Below are 19,425 nucleotides of genomic sequence, written 5' to 3' on the forward strand. Positions count from 1 at the left end.
GATTGCAGCGTCACTTGGATTTCGTCCAAAACACAGTGTTGTTACCTCTAGGTTTATATTTGTAAATATTACCTGCTAGATTTGCTGTAAGGCGTCTCCTGTATGGTGTTCTTTTTTAATATGCGCAGATTCTATTCAAAAGCAGTTAAACATATGTCGTTGAGGTCTCTGCAGAGGTATTGTACTAAAACGCAACCATTATTTTCATGATATAATGCAGCTAAAAGATGCGCAGTGACGTACTATTAATTTTTTTTTAACTTTTGAACTCTGGGATCAAAGTTATGTTGCTGTATCAAAGACTATGAATATAGCAAGCAAACCCAGCTTTTAAAATTTACAAGTCAACATGATAGCTTGGAATATTGAGCCAAATTGAGCCGATTCCCGAACCAGACGTTCAGTGCGCGCCGGAAGGAGTTTAGTCGAATCTTACGCCACAGGAGAGCTATAAAACGCAGAACCACATTGCAGCGTTGCGAGGGCGACCCGCCGGAATCTCTCTTGACGTTGGTCAAGAGGGAGGGGGATAGAAGCTAGACACCTGCAAAACGCTTTCTGCTTTCCCAAACCCGGCGTGAGGTGGTCTTCCGGTGCGCATCAGCCTAGTGTCTGTGTGTTCCTCCCTGCGTGGCGTCCGTTCGTCGTCTGTTGTTTTCCAGCACATCGCGCGTTTGTTTCAGGTATCGGCCTCTATTTGCGGGAAATTCCACCTTCAGTACCTCGAAGGAAGATTTCGATTTGAACATTTGCGAAACCAGGCAGCCTTCGATGCGGATGGCCTACAGTTCAGCAATATAATGTTGTGCCCTGAAAGCAGAAGATAAAAAAAAATTGCGATTACATATTCATGACAGTGACGATGGTAATGATAAGCTGGCTTCTCGTTTTTTTTTTTTTTAAGAATGATGATTTTCTTATTTATGCACCGTGTGCTTCGCGCGAGCTCCTGCGCGGCGTTGACTACTCCATGCGACAGGTGAGAGCCACGACTGCACACAGCAATTCCAGGATCGGTTTCGGAACAGCGCTCCCCGTTCGCCGCCTGCCTTCTGTGTAGCGGAGCGACCCCTGTAGCCACTGGCCTTGAGTCACTGACTCGCTGCTCCTCGGTGGGCGCGAGTCACCGCCTTCTTTGGCGGCGCGGCCTCCGTGCTGTCCCTTCTCGCACCACCTATCTGCGTCCCGTCCGGCGTATGAGCGGGTGTATGACTTTCACAGCCACGACTGCTGCGCATAGGTTGGGCACCTTCGCCTTTAGAGCAAGCGCTCTAAATGGCGACGGCTAATATTAGTTTTTTGTCGCATTTTAACTGCTCTCTGCCACGGAGATTATGTCCATCTTAGAGTACAGTGCGCCTCAACAGACCACACCGAGTTATTTTGCGCAACTTTTAAGACTAAAAAAAGTAGAGATTAAAAGAGAGGGTTCCTACTCGTATATATAAATACATGCATAACCCACTTCTGCTCTCATTCATAGTCTCCGTTTGAATTGGGATTTTCTGACAACGGATCGGGAATCGTTTCTCAACAAAAGACCGCTTGGAACTTCTCTTATTCCCTTCTTATTTATTGTTAAAATGCATCGATGTTGCGGCTGTTGCAGGACGACACGATGCACGCGCTTCGGGACGTCCGAAGCATTGTACACAATTGTGCGCGAGAAAAAAAAAACACGTGTTTTCCTTCAAACCCCTCAGTCGTGGCAGCATGATTGAAAGGAAGTGGTTGAAGGCTACTGCACTCACGAATTGTTTCTGCTACAAAAAAAAAAAAAAAAAACGAACATGTACGGGCATTTCTCAGCACGTGTCACGACCAACTGACTTTTGCGACAGACAGAGAAGACAACTCTAGATCTCAGCCCATTGACTGTCTGGAGCTTCATTCTCCGCGGTTGCTTATGCATGTATTAGGCTGCGCTTTCGTTCGCCAACTGCCGTGTGATAATGGTAACGAGGCTTTTATTTTGGAAGTCTTGCAGTTTCTATTTCACTAACTGATTTTTTTTTTCTCGTTATCGAAAAATGTTTCAGCCAAGTTAATCTTACCTTGGTTTGGTATCGGCTACACGGCGGTTTTCTATTTTATTACATTTCACTCAATGCTTACCGATTGCGTGAGAATAAATTAAAGGCGCTTCTTGTTGAAAGCCCGGATGCCAGCAGATTAATGATAGAAGGAATAGTCTCCAAGAAGTGGTTATGCGGGGAAAAAAATATTTCAGCACAGCAAGCAGGTCATTTGCCTGAAATTCTTGAAAATATTGGTAATTTTCACGAAGCTGACGCCACTATAGGGCGCAATTACTTCCCCGCAGTTACCGCTGTTGTGCGATTGGTTCGCCGGCCTATGCTTGCGTTGTCAGAGTTTTGCTGTAAAAATGGTTCTTAGGAGCATTGATACATGCACATTTGCACGCTAACGAGCCAGGAGAGCCGCTAAGTGTCATTTCGTGCGTTTATGGTGACAGAAATGGAAAGATAGCTCGGAAGAAGGAGGTTTCCACACTGAGGTGGAATGCTTGCAGAAAAATGACAGCGCATTCCAAATCAATCACCCAGCAGCCTACATATAAAAAAGATGATTTGCCTGGACTGAAGTGTCTATGAGGCACCGAGCTTTTACATCAAAAAGGCGGGTGGCACATATGCCTGGCGGGCACATTTCAAGCGCCAAGATACTTGTGTCTGGCTGACCCTGGGATTGGAGGCCTTATTACGGCAAGCGTGTATGGGGATGTGGTGGTTTGCAATCCATGGCGAGGATAGGCTATGTGAAAAAATGGTTTCATACCAAATGTGCTTCATTCTGATTATTTTTCTTTTTGCCCTTGGGTTGCCTCCCATGCCTTCGCTGTCGCGGAAGCAGTCAGGCAGACAAGCGGATAGCAACATAAGTGGCAGAAAAGGAATTGTATCGTAGAGGCCTCACATTCATTGCGTGTCTTCTTTCTACTTATTACGATCAAACTGAGAGAAAAGAGACAACTTTGACAGCTTTCGGAAGAGAATCCGGCCAAAAAGACTACCTCATTGTTATCTCTGTATTCTGTATTAGGATCTCTGTATTCTGTATTAGGATTGCGAGCAGGACACGGTTAATCAAATTAAAAATCAATGGCGCAGCTTTACCTGTGAAAATTTAAGGGACAGACACTATCCAACTTTTCTAGCCTGTTTTTTGCGAAGCAGGGTGATAAATTTCCAAGCTCTTGGTCTTGCTCACATGGTTTTCTAGCTTTGTCAAGGCGTTTTACAAGCCATCCCTGTGGATGCGGCTGATTTTAAATGATCGGCAAAGTGCGTGTCGACTTTTACCGCCCGCTTTCGCGCGACCAGTTAACAACACCAAGACAGTGATTTCTTCCTTTTATTTCATTTAGTCCTTTACACCCTCCAAAAAAGAAGCTATTTTGTTCACATAAAGCTGGCACCACAGAGAAAAAAATGAGTTCTTCGTAACATTTTAAAAAAGGTCGACGTTATCAAATATCACCCTGCGGACGCAGTGCTCCGTAACGCCGCCATATTTTATCAACTGAGGCACTTTCTCAAGGCATTGAAAATCGCCAATAAGGGAGCTTACGCGCTCTATCCGCGTGTATTAATAGTAGGCGAGTATGTCACAAGGCGGTGCTGCACCCAGTTTGTTCCCAAACCCGATCACCAAACCCGATCACCCTGTAAACTTTTGCCGCAAACCTTACCTCTACATTGACCAAATATTTTAGGGGAATCCCCCAAGGTGGAGTAGATTTGTAATAAGGGAGTAATTACTCATTGACGTCCACCCGAGCGCAGCCATACGGCCACAAACGAAAGCTATACAGCTTTCACAGAAACTTCGTAGTTAAAGAAAAATTCGTCCTGGTCCGGGGTTCGAACCCGGGACCACCGCCACACCGGAGCAGTCGCTCTACCAATTGAGCTAACCGGGACGGCAAGCTTATGGTAGGGCGACAGCGAATTGATCTATAACTCGAAGTGGGAACAGTGTTGACCAAATATTTTAGGGGAATCCCTCAAGGTGGAGTAGATTTGTAATAAGGGAGTAATTACTCTTTGACGTCCACCCGAGCGCAGCCATACGGCCACAAAGGAAAGCTATACAGCTTTCACAGAAACTTCGTAGTTAAAGAAAGTCCTGGTCCGGGTTCGAACCCCGGACCAGGACGAATTTTTCTTTAACTACGAAGTTTCTGTGAAAGCTGTATAGCTTTCCTTTGTGGCCGTATGGCTGCGCTCGGGTGGACGTCAATGAGTAATTACTCCCTTATTACCTCTACATTATTACGGGAAAGGGACGCCGATGACTCGAAAAGCTGCAAACGATCAGCTTACTGTTTGTCGCCTAAAAGGTATTTACTAAGCTATCACAAATACAATTACAGCGAATTTAGACTTCAGTCCGCCGAAGAACCGGGATAGCTTTTCTAAAGGCCACCTGACAATTGACCATATTCATGCCACATATTTTGAACTGAAATCCGCTGAATATAACCCGCACCTGCAATAGCCTTTATAGATTACGAGAAAGCATTTGTTGAAGTTGGAACTTCAGCTGCAATGCACCAGCGGATAGAAGAGGCGTATTTGAAAGATGGAAAATATCTACAGCGGATGCACTGCCACACTCAACCGCTAGAAAAATGGTAAAATCGCAATAAGGAAAGGCGTCAGGCAGAAGATATCACTCCAGTACTGCCCACAGTGTGCTCGCTGACAGTATTCAAAGAAGTAGATTGCTAAGTCTAGGATAAATTTTATGGAGAATATCTTAGTATTCTGCGATTCGCTCTTGAAAGTGACTTGCTAAGTAACTAAAGGGATGCCGCCGTGGTGGCTCAGCGGTTACGGCGCTCGGCTGCTGACCCAAAAGACGCGGGTTCGATCCCGGCCGCGGCGGCTAGAATTTCTTTGGAGGAGAAATTCTAGAGGCCCGTGTGCTGTGCGATGTCAGTGCACGTTAAAGAACTCCAGGTGGTCGAAATTTCCGGAGCCCTCCACTACGGCGTCTCTCATAGCCTTAGTCGCTTTGGGACGTTAAACACCATAAACTAAACTAAACTAACTAAAGGGATGAACTGCAAAGCTTCTTCGAGGACCTAAACAGGCAGAACAGGATGGTTGGCCTAAAGATTAATATGCACAAAACTTACGCAGTGTTCAACAGTCTCGGAAAAGAACAGCAGTCTCAGATAGACAGCGAAGCTTTGGAAGTGGTAAGGAAATCCATCTACTTAGTGCAGGTAGTGACCGTAGATTCGGACCACGTGAGTTAAAAACTAAGATATTAGGAATACGGTTCGTTTGTAGGTACAATTAGATCATGAATGGCAGTTTAAGGATATCCACCAAGGGAAAAGGATAAAACAGCTGTATCTTACCGCTACTCACTTAGGGGCAGAAACGTGGAGGCTTACGAAAAGGGTTCAACTTAAACCGAGAAAAACGTAGTGAGCCATGGAAAGAAAAATTATATGTGTGACTTCAAGAGACAGGATGAGGTCAGAAAGGATCAGGGAAAAAGTGCGAGTCAATGATATACTAGTTGAAATTAAAGAAGAAATTGGCTTGGCAATGGCATCCAATGTGCAATCAAGATAACCGATATGGTAACGGACTGGATTCCAAAAGAAGTGAGGCGTAGCAGGGGGTAACAGAAAGTCCGGTCTGTGGACGAGAATGAGATGTTTGCGTGGATAAGGTATGTGCAGAAGATACAAGACAGTTAGAGAAATATTGAAAGGCCTTTTCCCTGCAGTGGGATAGTTAGGCTGATGATTATTATGATGTGCATCCTCTTCAAAGGTACGCGGTCCAAGAGATTTGCTAGTGGGGTCTGCTGTATGCCTCGTTATGCATCCTCAGCGACAGTAATTCATCGAAAGAGGAATGGCTTCACGTCTTCAATCCTCCAAAGCTTTCGACTACTAGATTTGCCAGGGAGCCACGTGAGTAAAACGTTAATCTGTTTCGAATGCACTCAGGGACTGAAGAAAAATGCATTCCAAAAAAAGAAACAATATTGTTCTTCTAATAAAACATTTTCTGCTCTTTAATTTGTCCACATCCGTTAATTAAGGTGAACGCAACATCATTGCTCAACTTCCATACATGCCCATTCGTCCAAGCGCAGGCACGCATCGGTGCTTGTCAGGTGCCCGTCGAGGGCTATCGGTGACCTCTCTCTCCTGAGGCACCAAATGGTCCTTGTCAAAAGGGCACGAAAGTGACGTTATTAATACGCAGGGTTCCACGCAGAATTGGAGATAATTTTCCGAGTTTGCAGTCATCACACCCTGAGTTGTCTCTTATGGTGATGGTTGTCTTTCATGGGAACACCGGCTTTTTGCGCTCTCAGTTAAGCCAACTTTTTCCGAACCACTAAAAGCCGGGTCAGTTGGCACTACTAGAAAAAGAAGTAACGCTGTAGGAGTAGCAAATGACTATGAGAAAATGAAGATCGGCTTCCACTGACATGTTAATATCCAGCGTCTGGGCCTCTGTCACTGCCGCGTCCAGATAATAGAGAAAGAGCGAAGAAAAAGAAATAGAAAGTAAAGATTGGCCGTGCGTGATAGCTATCACGTGCATTGAATATCAGGACTATTTGCCCGACGACAACCACTTGAATAGTTGCTATTGGAGACAGAGGTAAGGACACTTAACTTAAACGCTGGATATTACACTTACTAAGCGGGAATGAAAGATAAGCAACCAGGGTGTTAGACGAGAGCTTTCGCAATCCGCACATATTAACAGTGATTACTTTAGAGCGATGCACGCACGGCACCCAAGCGGCCGCTACAGGAGCATGACGCGAACCTTTTACAGGTACGAAAAGCAAACTGAATTAAAACTGGCCGCCATTTGGACTTCTGGTAGTAACAGTGAGAACAAAAAATATGGAATCAACCTTTACTGTAATTTCGAAATTTAGCGCCAGTCACTTTAGTACCTTCACTTCAGTAGTGGAAGCTTTTTGCCGTTGTGGACGAGACCTGGCTGCTGAGGTGACAGTGAAGAGCAAAACCACTGACATTCCACATGAAATAAAGCTGCGTGCCTGTCTTCTTTCGCAGGGTTCGCGACGGAGTGAGCCGGCTTCGAGTCGTGGATGCTTCCGTCATGCCAGACATCGTGACGGCCAACCTGAACGCAGCCGTGTACATGATCGGTGAAAAGGCAGCCGACATGATTCGTGAGGACAACAAGTGAATCCAGACTTTGCCCACTTGTACCAGTTGCTTGTTGTTGAGATGCAGAAGGTGCTGGCACCAAGCTGGCTTCGAAATAGAATACCCTTGCCACTGACCACACACATGGTCCCGATGGTCATTATCGCATTTTTGTGACCATATTTTTTGTACAATTCGCTGCGATTCTTTCAAAAGATCGCCAGAAATATTTCGATATTTAGCCCACATGTCTTCTCGGGCAGAGGCCTTTGTACAGACTACAAAGACAGCCAAGGATTCGGAGTGGTGTTCGGGTGAATATGGACAAATCTTTGGCGGCGGGTTTTGTCGATAATAAAACACACCTGTAGGTGCAGTTGTTGCGCAAAATACAAAAGACCCTACAGCCCTGCATGTTTAGAACTGAGCGCAAACAGACGACGACAAAAGAAAAGACAATGAACAGGCGAAGCGCTCAGTGCCTTATTTTGGTCGTCTGTTTACGCTTAATTCTAACTATGAAGCCGCTCCATGTCGCCCAGTTCAGCATCTTTTTGCACTCCGTCAATGATCATCGCAGTTTTCCGGCTGTGTTTTGGGACTTCTCCGGTCATGTCAGCACTCTGAAGCTCCAAATATCAGATTACAGTCTTTCTGTACCCAAGAACAGTCTGTGGTCAAAAAGACGGCCTGCAGCTATAACTTCAAGAAACCCGCGTCAGAACTCACGTCAGGCGCTATGTGGTCAACATTCCAATAATGTAGGTACTTTAATACATTTAGTATAACTCCTAAGAAGTGCAGGTGCCCCAGATGTAAACCACAGCACGAGTGTTACGAAAAATTGCGCTGCTTCGCCCAAGCCACTGACAAAGCGAACCGCGAAGTTACATGACTGGTTAGCCGGATGTCACGCATGTGCTCTCACTGTATGCATGCGCAACCGTGTGTGTTTTTTCGGCGCTGTTTTCCTTTCTCGAGACCAATTAACCATCTAGCCCAAATAGAAGTTCTTCTAAACTATACGCTGCTAGGCCGCGCCTCCATGCGAGAGGTTTTGCTCTCACGTGTTCCGTTTTACTTTTGGGGCACCTGCAACCCTTAATATTCTTCGGAACGTTTGGAAGTCTGCGGCATACGCGGCCAACACCAGAGCGTTTTAATTCGAACACAGACCGGCTGTGCTTAACGAGTGAAAGCACCGCTCGCTCACAGAGGGCGACAGAGTGGTGCGCGCCGTAAGGCCCTTGTATGTTCTAAAGTTAGCGCAAACCATTGTTCAAATAGGAAAGGAGAATTCCCTCCCCGTCCTCTACAGCTGTCCTGACTTCTTCGCGGTTTTCTGCTCTCCCGTTGGGCGAGGCTTCATACGTGACGAAGAACCCGCGTGGCTTTCGTTATCGCCAAGTTATCGCGGGAAAATGGCGCCATTAGTGAGCGTGGAAACACCGCGACAAGTGTGCGCTGTGCGTGAGCGTAGGCTTTCTACATTCCTGAAGACGCGCTCGGCTGCAGCCAAGGCGCAGAGGGTAAGACTAAAATATTGCTTAATAGGCGCTAGTAATTATCTTAGTTGTGAGCTGTTACTATTGCTAAGGGCCGTGACTCCCGCAAAGGCATGCTGCCTTTGTAGGCAATGACAGCACTTCTATAACTTATGTATGAATTGTCCAGGAAGCATTTATTTTTGTGTCTTGCGATGCATCTGTTCAGGGATCGGAATATCTCGCGTTCGAAGCTCAAACGAACGTCGTTCTCATGTTTTATGTCGTATAACTTGGCGTTCGTCCTTCTTAGTGTAAATTACACCTGTTTTTGTCTCCGCGCTGCAATGTGTTTGTGTGTGTGGCAAATGTGTAAAATCTGCGCACTGTTAAAACTCTTTTTACTTAGCGAATGGCGAATGGTCTTGCGTTATTTTCTCGTGCAGTTGTGTGAACAGCATTTCCACGCAGGCGACTTCATTACGACGCTGTCTCACCACGATGAACTGACAGGGAAAACAATAGAGGTGAAGCGTGATAGACTGCAGTTGAAGAATGATGCTGTGCCTTCTGTGTTTCCAAACTGTCCAAAATACTTGTCCTCAACGCCAGGATGGAGTGAATCGCCGGAGACAAAGAAAAGCAAGAAGAGAAAACGCTGCTTTGCAAGAGGCCATGAGAAAGTCACCTGAATCTAATGAACTTGAACAGAAAAAAAAAATAAGTTTCATCTTACGAGGTCTTAAAAGCTAAGCTGCTTGGGATTTGCAACGCGAAATTCTGGACCGTTTCTGTCGATGAGCAGTGCGTTAGGGTCCTTCGCATCGAGAATAATCCTTCACCTAATGTGAAAAGCGCCTTGGTAGTTCTCCCTGATCTGTCACTTTGTTTTCCTGAACGGAGTGAAGCTTCTGTCGCTTCCTTCGGGAAGCACTCTGCCAATTAAAGTGTATGACACCTCCAGCCTGTCCTTGCTGCTAGAGGAGCTAGAGAAAGAGTCGAAGGATACTAAAGTATTGCAGTTTGTCAGATCACTGCTTGAAGACTTCATTGAGGGCAGTGATACGAAGGAAGACCTCTCCTTTGCTGAAGTTTCTGGTTGAGCCGATAGATCTCGCGAAACAGCCTGTGCACAGCGCAGAGCTTATGGTTTCGCAAGTATTTTGAATTGAATTCCTTTTCACGCATATCAATTCACAAGAGCTGCACTGCGACGTGTTTGCTGAAACTACAAAGGTGACCCTCTTCTGGAGCGGAATCAACCCCCCTTTGTCTCCTACATCCAGGAGAGAGCGGAATCACTGGGCCTCTTCGATTTACCGCGCTCGGACAGCCGACTGGCTGCCAGCAAGTTCGCCTCTGACAGGACAATGCATCATGGTCACTTGGGCTGGCGGCCACCGGAACCAGCCAGTCGACAATCACGGCGGCAAGAAAAGCGCGGATCACGGAGAGCAGATGATATCTGTAGCTTCGCGGTCTGCTGCGTCTCGTTGCTACGCACGCGTACGGCAGAAACAGGCTGCTTGAGATCGAAAGCAACGACGTTAAGTTATTGGGGGCTGCCGCAGACTCCAGTACGAACAGCTAGTCGTGCTGGCACCCGTATGCATCGGTGACGACAACGGTAGTGTGTGCCTTCGGTGCTCAGTGTGCTATGTAAGCTTCCAGAAGTCCTCAAAAGTATGAGATGAGCAATCACCATCTGACGTGTTTCAGTCGACATCACATCAGACAAGAGCCGCCGCGGTGGCTCAGTGGCTACCATAGCCACTGAGCCATGCACCATGCACCATGCTCGGCTGCTGGCCCGAAAGACGCGGGTTCGATCCCGGCCGCGGCGGCTGAATTTCTTTGGAGGAGAAATTCGAGGCCCGTGTACTGTGCGATGTCTGTGCAGGTTAAAGAACCCCAGGTGGTCGAAATTTCCGGAGCCCTCCACTACGGCGTTTTTCATAGGCTTAGTCGCTTTGGGACGTTAAACCCCATAAACCAAACCAAACCAAACATCAGACAAGAAAACGGCCAGTGCGTTGCTTATCAATGGACACGCCCTACCCACGGATTATCGCGTTTGTTTAATACGTACTATGACTGGTACGACCGCAGATGATCGACCCTTCATAGTGATTGCCTCTGCTGTGGTCGTTGCGATTTATACGTTCGTGAACTGCTTCCTGTAGGCTGTAATCAGAAATGAATCGGGATACGTTACGTTCATTTGTAGTCTGTCCGCCGCCGGCTTTTGCTGCGGGCAAGGAATGCACGCATAATGTCGGCAAAAGTGCATATCAGCTTGTTGAGCGTTCATCTAGAGCAAGTGGGTGTATAGTGTACAAATTTAGCTGCGTATCGTATCTGTAATGCTACAGCTTTACCGCAGAGAACTGGCACAATGAAAGGCGCTACAATCCAGCACTGCGTGCTGGCGCCTGGCGTACTGCGTGTGTTTACATGATCGATCAGCGCTGGGATATTCTTTTTGTATCTTTAATGAGCCAAACACGAAGACGTGCAGGCCTACGGGACTTCTCAGATATTTTAAGCATACTTGGCAAAATGCCCCAGCATGAAGCTGTTCAACAGTTGACGACGACAGAATCAGCACTTGCCTCCATCGGTTGCCCTAAATGACAACTGTGTGGCCACAATATGCCCGCAGGGATGCCTCGAGCAATGTGCTCGTGAGGGCTTTTAATAAAGGAAATGTTTCAGTCAAGCGTTTCTCAAAGCATATCCGCCTTTGGACTGCGCCGAACGCAAAGAAGACCGTACGCTATCGTATTGCGTTCAACTAACAGCTCCCAAAACATGTTCAGCACATGCATATATGCGCGCGTCTGAGCGCGTACTCGGAGCTAGAATCTGCGGCCGCTCTAGTCAAAGGCCTCGAACGCCAGCGCCATATCAATCGGGCGCACGAAATTAACAGCCAGAATATTTTATGAATCAAAACTATGCGGTCATAATATGTATGCAGCGAGCATTTTTGCTTGCGAAGTGGTGAGGCGATCGAAATACGACCGCACATACGCACGCAAAACATAAAATAAACAGCGAGGACTACTGCAACAGGCGTCATTGCAGGCGACACAGACGATATGCACCGTGGCGTAGTCGAAACAGGCGCCGGCACCGCGCTAAACATCGCATGAAAAACCGCGGTCCTTCTAGTTCATATAAAAATGACCTCGAGAGCTTCCCGCTGCCAAACAACTGCGGCGTCGTCTGCTATTTGCCCAAACGCTGCCAGCACAAAATCGTCCTGGCGAGTGTGGCTGCTCGCTGGCAACCGGAAACCGCCCAGCCAGAGAAAAAAGAACGCGTTCTGTGCAGCCACCGCAAGTGCACGGAGCAGCCAGAGAAAACCGAGCGCCTGGCGCCGCGCTCTGGTAGCCCGCAGGCAGCTCGCGGGCAGCCAGAGGAGGGTAATCAAAGAGGCCCAGTGAAAGACCACCAGAAGACCGTGACCCTTATGATCAACGAGATCCACATAAAACCATACTTCGACTAAATAGAGGGCACAATAGTAGGGTCGTCGGTACATTCTACGGAACCAGCGACAACAGTCCATGTGTTCGTGGTACAATCACTTCTTCCTGCAAACAAATACGTCATTCACATATTACCTGAGAGCAAACTGAGCGCAGAAATATGCACGAGTGTGCCAAGAACATAACCATTAATAATGAGAAAATGGGGCTTAAAGTTATCGCTCTGATAACTGAAAGCCATGCTCTGAACCGCAAGATGATGTCCTTATTTGGTACAAGTCCTCAAGTGAGCACTGTCTATCCCCATCGAGCCGATAACACTCGAACTCTTTTCCTACGTGGTCGATTTTGTGCATCTCATGAAGTGCACCAGGAACAATTGGATTAACCAGAAAAACCCTGTAACATTCCTCTATTTCCCTGAAATAAACTTGAGTGGAACAATGCCTTAAGGGCATTCTTGCATGATAGCTGCTTCTTTCGCAGCTGTGCGACAGCTCTTTTTTAGAGAAGGTGTCACTTGTGAAGGCTGCTTACAGACTGAACGCAAATGCCGTGAATCCAACTTTATTGAAGCGGCAAATAGTAAAGCTCGTTCTCGACGTCATTAATCAATTTGTGTCGAATTCCCTCAGAACACATGGTTCCGCGTGCAAGATTCCTCAAGCTGAGTCGATCGCTCTTTTCATTGACATTATTCTCACGTGGTGGCAAATAGTCAATGTTAAGTCCCCTTGCAAAGGCCGGAGGCTAAGGGACTGCATGCAAGACCCTTGTTGATGACACACAGCTTTCCTGAGTGCCGTTGTCGACTGGTTGGACGCTTCGGCGAGAATTGACATCACCAGTGACTCGGTGACGGAAGAGACAGACAGTGCTTTGCGATTGACGTGCTATTCTCTGATAGAACTCTCGCGCTACTGCTTAGAAGAACTTGACTTGAAGTGCATTCTTCTGGGCAAGTTTCAGACGGACGTGCTAGAAGACCGGTTCGGCCGTCACCGCCAGCTAGCAGGATCACAGTACCACATTTCCATGCGTCAGCTCTACGAATGTGAGAAGAAGCTTCGTCTTCAAAAACTTTTGACATTGCCACGCGAGAAAAAAGAGTGTGAAGACGTAAGGATCTTGTGGCGTGCAACTTTTCTGTGGCTGTCAGCGACGATGATATACAGCACGCGCCCACTCAGACATGGATGCTATTGTTTACACTGCAGGATACGCTGCTAATGCTGCTTTAAAGAAACTTTCATGTTCTGCTTTCTTCAGCACATTGGCAATTGAAAATCGAGAGCTAACCTGTCGAGAAGGGCTAAGTTTATCCAGTCATGCACAGTTCACATGGTACTGCTGACAAAACTAGTTGCAGAGAAGTTGTCTATCGGAGCAATCGCGCAAGATACTCTCTCCTGTAATGATCAACCGTGGTGTTGTGACTTCACAGACGATTTCCCTCCTGGAAGAACATGACATTGAGGCATGTGAAAGGCCACGCTGCACAAACTCTCTCGCGCTTGGTAATCCGCGTTGCAACCAATGTTGCTTTAAATATCGTCATTTCTTACTGTAGGAGTCAGACTAGCTGTACATTACTTCACTTACGCAGGCAAATGCTAACACACGTGGTAGAACTTCAACAGCGCAACGTTATTGTAAGTGTCGTTATACCTGTGTGTGAAAGTTATAAGCGAAGCACAACGAATTATAAAAACTGCCACAATGCGCAGTAGACGGTTTTTTTTTTCACCGTTCACAAACTTCTGCTTTACAAACTGGATATACGCATGTGCACACTGTGCAGGTGGGGTTTACCGCAAGGCGGACATCACTCACATGATAGAGCGTAATAATTATGCCATTAATTAAAATTAAGTGATCAATTTTTATTATAAGACAATAATTATAGTGGTAAATTGGCGGCTGTATGCTAAATTGTTTATTATAAATAAAACTGGATTAGCAGCTCTTAGCACGAACTTTCTTGAGAACAAGGTGTTCTGCAATACTACAATATATATAAAGCAGATAAAAATGATAAAATAAGGCAAGCACAAAGTCGTGTATTTCTTTTTTTGCAGCAATGACACAAAGAAAAACGAAGGAATTCCATATAAGGCAGCTAGGAACTATTTAGCAGCTACGTGCGGCACTACCCGAATAGTGCAGAGGGGCCGGCGCGCTGAAATCGTGGAGCACAGAGCCAGCACGGTCCTTTGGCGTGACGTCATGCGACTAGCGGACAGGCCTTAGCAAAATAGAGAGAGTGTTGGCTTGGGGAGGAGAGGTTTGTCTGCGGCGGTACACGTACCCAAACGCTGCCTGGGAATGGGAACTAGGCCACCCAGCCTGCCCTAAACATCATCTTTCTCTCTCTTACAATGGAACTGCAGTGGTTTCAAAGATCGTAAAAAAGGAGCTAATCTGAGATTGTATCTCGACACTTTGGAGCACCCGTCAGCTTTAGTCGCACTCCAGGAATCTAGGGCTGCGGTGCCTCTGTCGGGTTACAGCACTTTCCAACGGGACCCGTCCAACTGTCTTCTTGTCCACAAAGGCTTTACCGCGCATGAGGTCGATCTCAAACTTAATGTATCCTAGTCGTACGTGATCGTGGCAGTCCTCCCCCTGCGTCGCACTGACCCACCCGTGCTTATCTTAAATATATACTGCCCCCCTAAACTTAAGAACATTGCGTTCTCGGACATCTTCGGCAAGGCGCCAAAGAAAGCAGGTCGCGACCCCTTCTGACTGTGGGTGATTTCAACGCCCCCAGTCGGTTGTGGGACTATCGCAAGGAAGAGTCGCGTAGCACAAAGCTTGCGAAACTAACCTCCACGCTGGGCATTACTCTTCATACTGACCCCGTCCATCCAACACGTGTGGGTAACTCCGTAATTTCGAACACTTGTCCCGATCTTACACTTACCCGCTACATAAGGCGCGCAGACTGGATCAACACCGAGGATACGGTTTGTAGTGAACACTGCATCATCAACAATATCATCTATACTCGCCCCCTACACCGCCCCATAGCGCGGGCCCGCCTACCAGACAGGACGGCTTTCCCTCCATCCCTGCCCTCGTACACTCTGTTACAAAACAACTCCTCCTGGGCACACACCTTTATACAAACTCTCCACAAACATAAGAAGCAAATACAACTCACAGATAAGGTGACTGATGTGGGCAGCTATCTCCTTTATCTTTGGGAGGCGTGGCGCAGCCTCAATAAGAGGTGGCGTCGTCGGAAACATAACAAGAAAAGCCGCTTGCGGATTCATTATCTCACCAAAAAGGCGGCTGAGTGTGCTGCCCAGCTCGCCGAGTCTAACTGGGTGAACAGCTGTAACACGGCTGCTAGACAAATGTCTAGACCTAATACTTGGAGGCTATTCCGCAGCCTCATAGATCCAACTCAGATGCGCACAGAAGCACAGAAACATCTGCAACGAGCAATTCATAACTTCAAAAGTAATACGTACGAGCTTGCGCAGGCTTTACGGGATCAGTCTCTATGTCAAGTCCAAGACCCTCGTGGACACGAATATAAGGCAGAAATAATTCGACTCTGGATCCTCCGTTCCAGCTCCAGAATCTGCGGATGGCTCTTGCTAAAATGAGACGGGGTACCGCGCCAGGCAAAGACAAGGTTACGGTCAAGCTTTTGGCCAACCTTCCTGACCCGGCGTATGAGGCCCTGCTAGAATATATCAACGCAATATGCAAAGGAGATATACCCCTCCCCCTAGATAGGAAAACGGCGCTTGTCACCTTCATCCCAAAGGCAGGTGGCCCATCAATACCGATTCCCTCCGACCTATCTCTTTAACGTCTTCTGCGGCCAAAGAGGAGGAGGAAGAACATTTATTTCCGCCGAATATGGCGCGGTAGCCACCTCCGGGTCCGCACGCACGCGTCCGGGGAGGCAGTCTGTCACACCGCGGCCGGAGGACATCCGATCCCGTCTAGGAGAAGAGGTCTTCAGCCTCGGCCGCGAGGCGGACGGCGAAGCGCTGAGTTTTTTCGTCGGAGCTTCTCAGCGTGGTCTCCCATTCATCGCTAGTTTTAATCGCGTTGCGCCCTGGGGCACGAACGCCTCTCTATATTGTGTGATCTAATGTTGCCTCGTAGCCGCAAAATTTACAAATTTCGGTTTCTGCACCGTCCCTCTTCCGCCCTCTGGCACCCGTTCAACTCCTCCACAGGGGCGTGAAGAAATTTCGAGCTTGGGATCTTCACCAGTTGTACGATTTCTTTTTACTCAGGGATCTATCTGGTGGCAGATATATCCTCCGGTCTTTCTTCAGATTGTCGGTTACATCACTAAACGTACAGTCAGAGACAGAAGTCTCCGGACCACGTGTTCCTCGAACGAAGCTTATAGCTCAACTATCAGACAGCGGCTGGAGACCGTACTTGTGGTGATGAAAGAACAAAAATTTAACTTTTACCTCCACAAGTGAGGTCTCCAGCCGCAGACTAATAACAGAGCTATCGGCTTCGTTAGAGGAACACGTGGTCCGGAGACTTTTGTTCCTGACTGTACCAATACTTTCTTTGCTTTGAGATGTTGTTGTGAAGGCGTCCGCAGCACCCGCAGGTAGCGAGGAGCGGGCAAGCATGTGGGAAGCCTCGTTGCCGGCGAGACCGGTGTGTGCTGGAGTCCAGATTATGGTCACGCTTTCGGCTGGCGAGAGACGACTCGTTCAGAATTTTGGCAGCACGATTGCTGACTCTACCCTTGCCAAAATTCCTGCAGATATAGACCATGGTTCGATATCGCCTCTCCGAATATTTGGAGGCCCGCAATACGTTCGCAGACACGATGTGCAGATTCCGGCCTCACAAGTCGGCTCAGGACATTCTGCTTCAACTCAGCCACGAGGTACTCACGCCTGTCGAGCACCCTCACCATGACAAGGTGGTTCTCGCCTTGGACTTGAAGGGCCCTTCGACAACGTCAAACAGAGCGTCATCCTCGCTCACCTCAGCGAGATACACTGCGGACGCAACACTTTTAATTACATCACACATTTCTTAACGGACCCCGAAGCCTCTAGCCGCATTGAAGAGAGCGGGCACGGTCCTTACACTGTGGGTACGCGAAACACGCCGCACGGCGCAGTGTTGCGCTACTCTTTAATCTGGCCATTCTCCACCTCCCTGCCCAACTGGCTGGAGTTGAAGGTGTACAACATGCACTGTATGCCGGCGACATCACCATTTGGGCAACAGAGGGCAACATTGGTGAACTGGAGGACCGCCTGCAAACAGCGGCTGGCATAGTGTATCGCTATGCTGCGTACTGTGGTCTCCAGTGCTCTCATCAAAAATCATAATTCGTGCATCTCCGCCCCTCGCCAATATGTAAGACCCCAATACTTCTCTCTCTGGCTAGTGGACCCATACCCGAAGCCACTGAGATCAGAGTCCTCTGACTCTTTATTCACAAAACTCGTCGCGCTGACACAACCCTAGCGAAACTTCGCAAGGTTGTCGACCAAGTGGGCCGCATGGTCCGCCTCGTCTCCAACAAGCGTGAGGCCCTCAAAAGTAAGGATTCGATCCGACTCGCTCATGCTTTTGGGACGAGTCGAATTCTTTATTCGACTCTGTACCTGCACTTGCGCAAGCATGATGAAGACACCTTGGTGGTTACTCTCCGCAAGGCGATCAAGAGGGCGCTCGACCTCCCAATCTCTACCTTCAACGCGAGGCTCCTTGCATTGGGGGTGGTGAGCACCTGTCGGGAGCTGCGCGAGGCGCACCTCACTAATCAATACACCCGTCTTGCCCAGGCTGTCGGGTCGTAGCCTTCTGGACCGGCTATATATAAAACACGACTATCACATTGAGGGAAGGGTACGAGTTCCCGAACTATGGAGAGGCGCCATCCGTGTTCGACCCCTTCATACCAAATGGACAAAGGCCAGAATGAACGGCGTCGGGCGCGGGCGAATTCCCTGCACCGCCATTACGGTTCCAAACACAGCGTTTTCTACGTAGACGTTGCGGGCCCACACCATTCCAGGGGAAGATGGTACACGGCCGCAGTCATTCACGGGAAAAGACAGGTGGACGGCCTCACTTTTAATTCTCCTAGCGCAAGCCACGCGGACGAGGTAGCAGTTGCCTTGGCTGCCTGCCACCTTCAATTTAAGTTCATCTTGTCCGATTCGCGGGGGGCCTGTCGGAATAATAAAACTGGGCTGGATAACGCCTACACCGCAAAGAATACTTCGAAGAGCAGCTCGGGATCAGGACCCCACGATCCGATTTCTCATTTCGACGCCAGGTCACCAGGGCTTACCATGGAACCAGGCCGCCAACTCAATCGCCCGCGCCCTCACTAACCGGGTCCCCGACGTAGGCCCTGCCGATCTGTATCAGGTCACCTGTCCTCTTGTAACATTCAAAGATATCACCGCTCATTACCGGAACTCGCACCGTCATTACCCGGCGCCTCTCAAAGGGCTTGGAAAAGCGCGCGAAAGAATGCTTCTTAGACTCTATGCTAACACTCTACTGTGCCCGGCAGTACTCAAACATTTCGATTTTCCTTCTCTAGCCTCTGCTCTTTTAGGAGGTGGCCGACACCTTCCACATGGTCTGGCTATGCCAGCAAAACCCTTCTCTTCCACCCTTGACCCATTCCCCTACTCGAAAGGACTGGGAGGCGGCTCTGCTCGGCTGCCTGGACCTAAGGGCTCAACAAGGCGTGGTTCAGCGAGCACGTGAGGCGGTCCAGACCAATGGGGTTCCTGAATAAGGGACTCCACCTAGTACTATAAGGGGAGCTACCCACTAGGGGCTGCTTCCCTGTCAACCTCTCAGTTAATACTACTAAATGCTTTTCGTCATCATCACCATCATCATCATCCTCGCAGTCGCGCCACGTTCGGTTCCGTTGGCGGGCGGAGCTGTGAAATGTGCTGCACGCGATGATTGTCCGCGGCGGCCACGCTACTCAAAACGTTCTCTGCCTAGTATAAACCGTCTGCTTACGAACAATGCATTCGTGCAGCAGGCTGAACATATCTCCATACATTTCTCTTACCTCAAAGCTACCTAGAAGACAATCAGACTAGGAAGAGTGAGTGTTACCTGAAGAAAGTGGGTCCGTGGAAAATGGGTGTTTTGTGGCTGTACGGTCAGGAACAAAAGTCCCCGGACCACGTGTTCCTCTAACGAAGCCGATAGCTCTGCTATTAGTCGGCGGCTGGGGACCACACTTGTGGCGGTAAAAGTTAAATTTTTTGTT

At 48.2% G+C, this 19,425-nt stretch overlaps 1 protein-coding gene and 1 pseudogene across 1 annotated transcript in view; both read left to right on the forward strand.

Moving 5' to 3' along the window:
• Nucleotides 1-7,226, forward strand: part of LOC149333525 (glucose dehydrogenase [FAD, quinone]-like) — a 28,714-nt gene extending 21,488 nt beyond the window's left edge. The window contains exon 11 of the mRNA XM_089556073.1: nucleotides 7,091-7,226. Coding sequence (XP_089412199.1) covers nucleotides 7,091-7,226 — 136 coding nt within the window. The remainder of the gene's footprint in view (nucleotides 1-7,090) is intronic.
• A 2,002-nt stretch (nucleotides 7,227-9,228) lies between these two features.
• On the forward strand, nucleotides 9,229-18,933 carry LOC149333527 (uncharacterized; annotated as a pseudogene).
• Nucleotides 18,934-19,425: the final 492 nt, after the last annotated feature.

The sequence above is a fragment of the Amblyomma mixtum genome, chromosome 8 (genome assembly GCF_055824585.1).
Source record: "Amblyomma mixtum isolate Tamu chromosome 8, ASM5582458v1, whole genome shotgun sequence".
Taxonomy (NCBI): Eukaryota; Metazoa; Arthropoda; class Arachnida; order Ixodida; family Ixodidae; genus Amblyomma; species Amblyomma mixtum.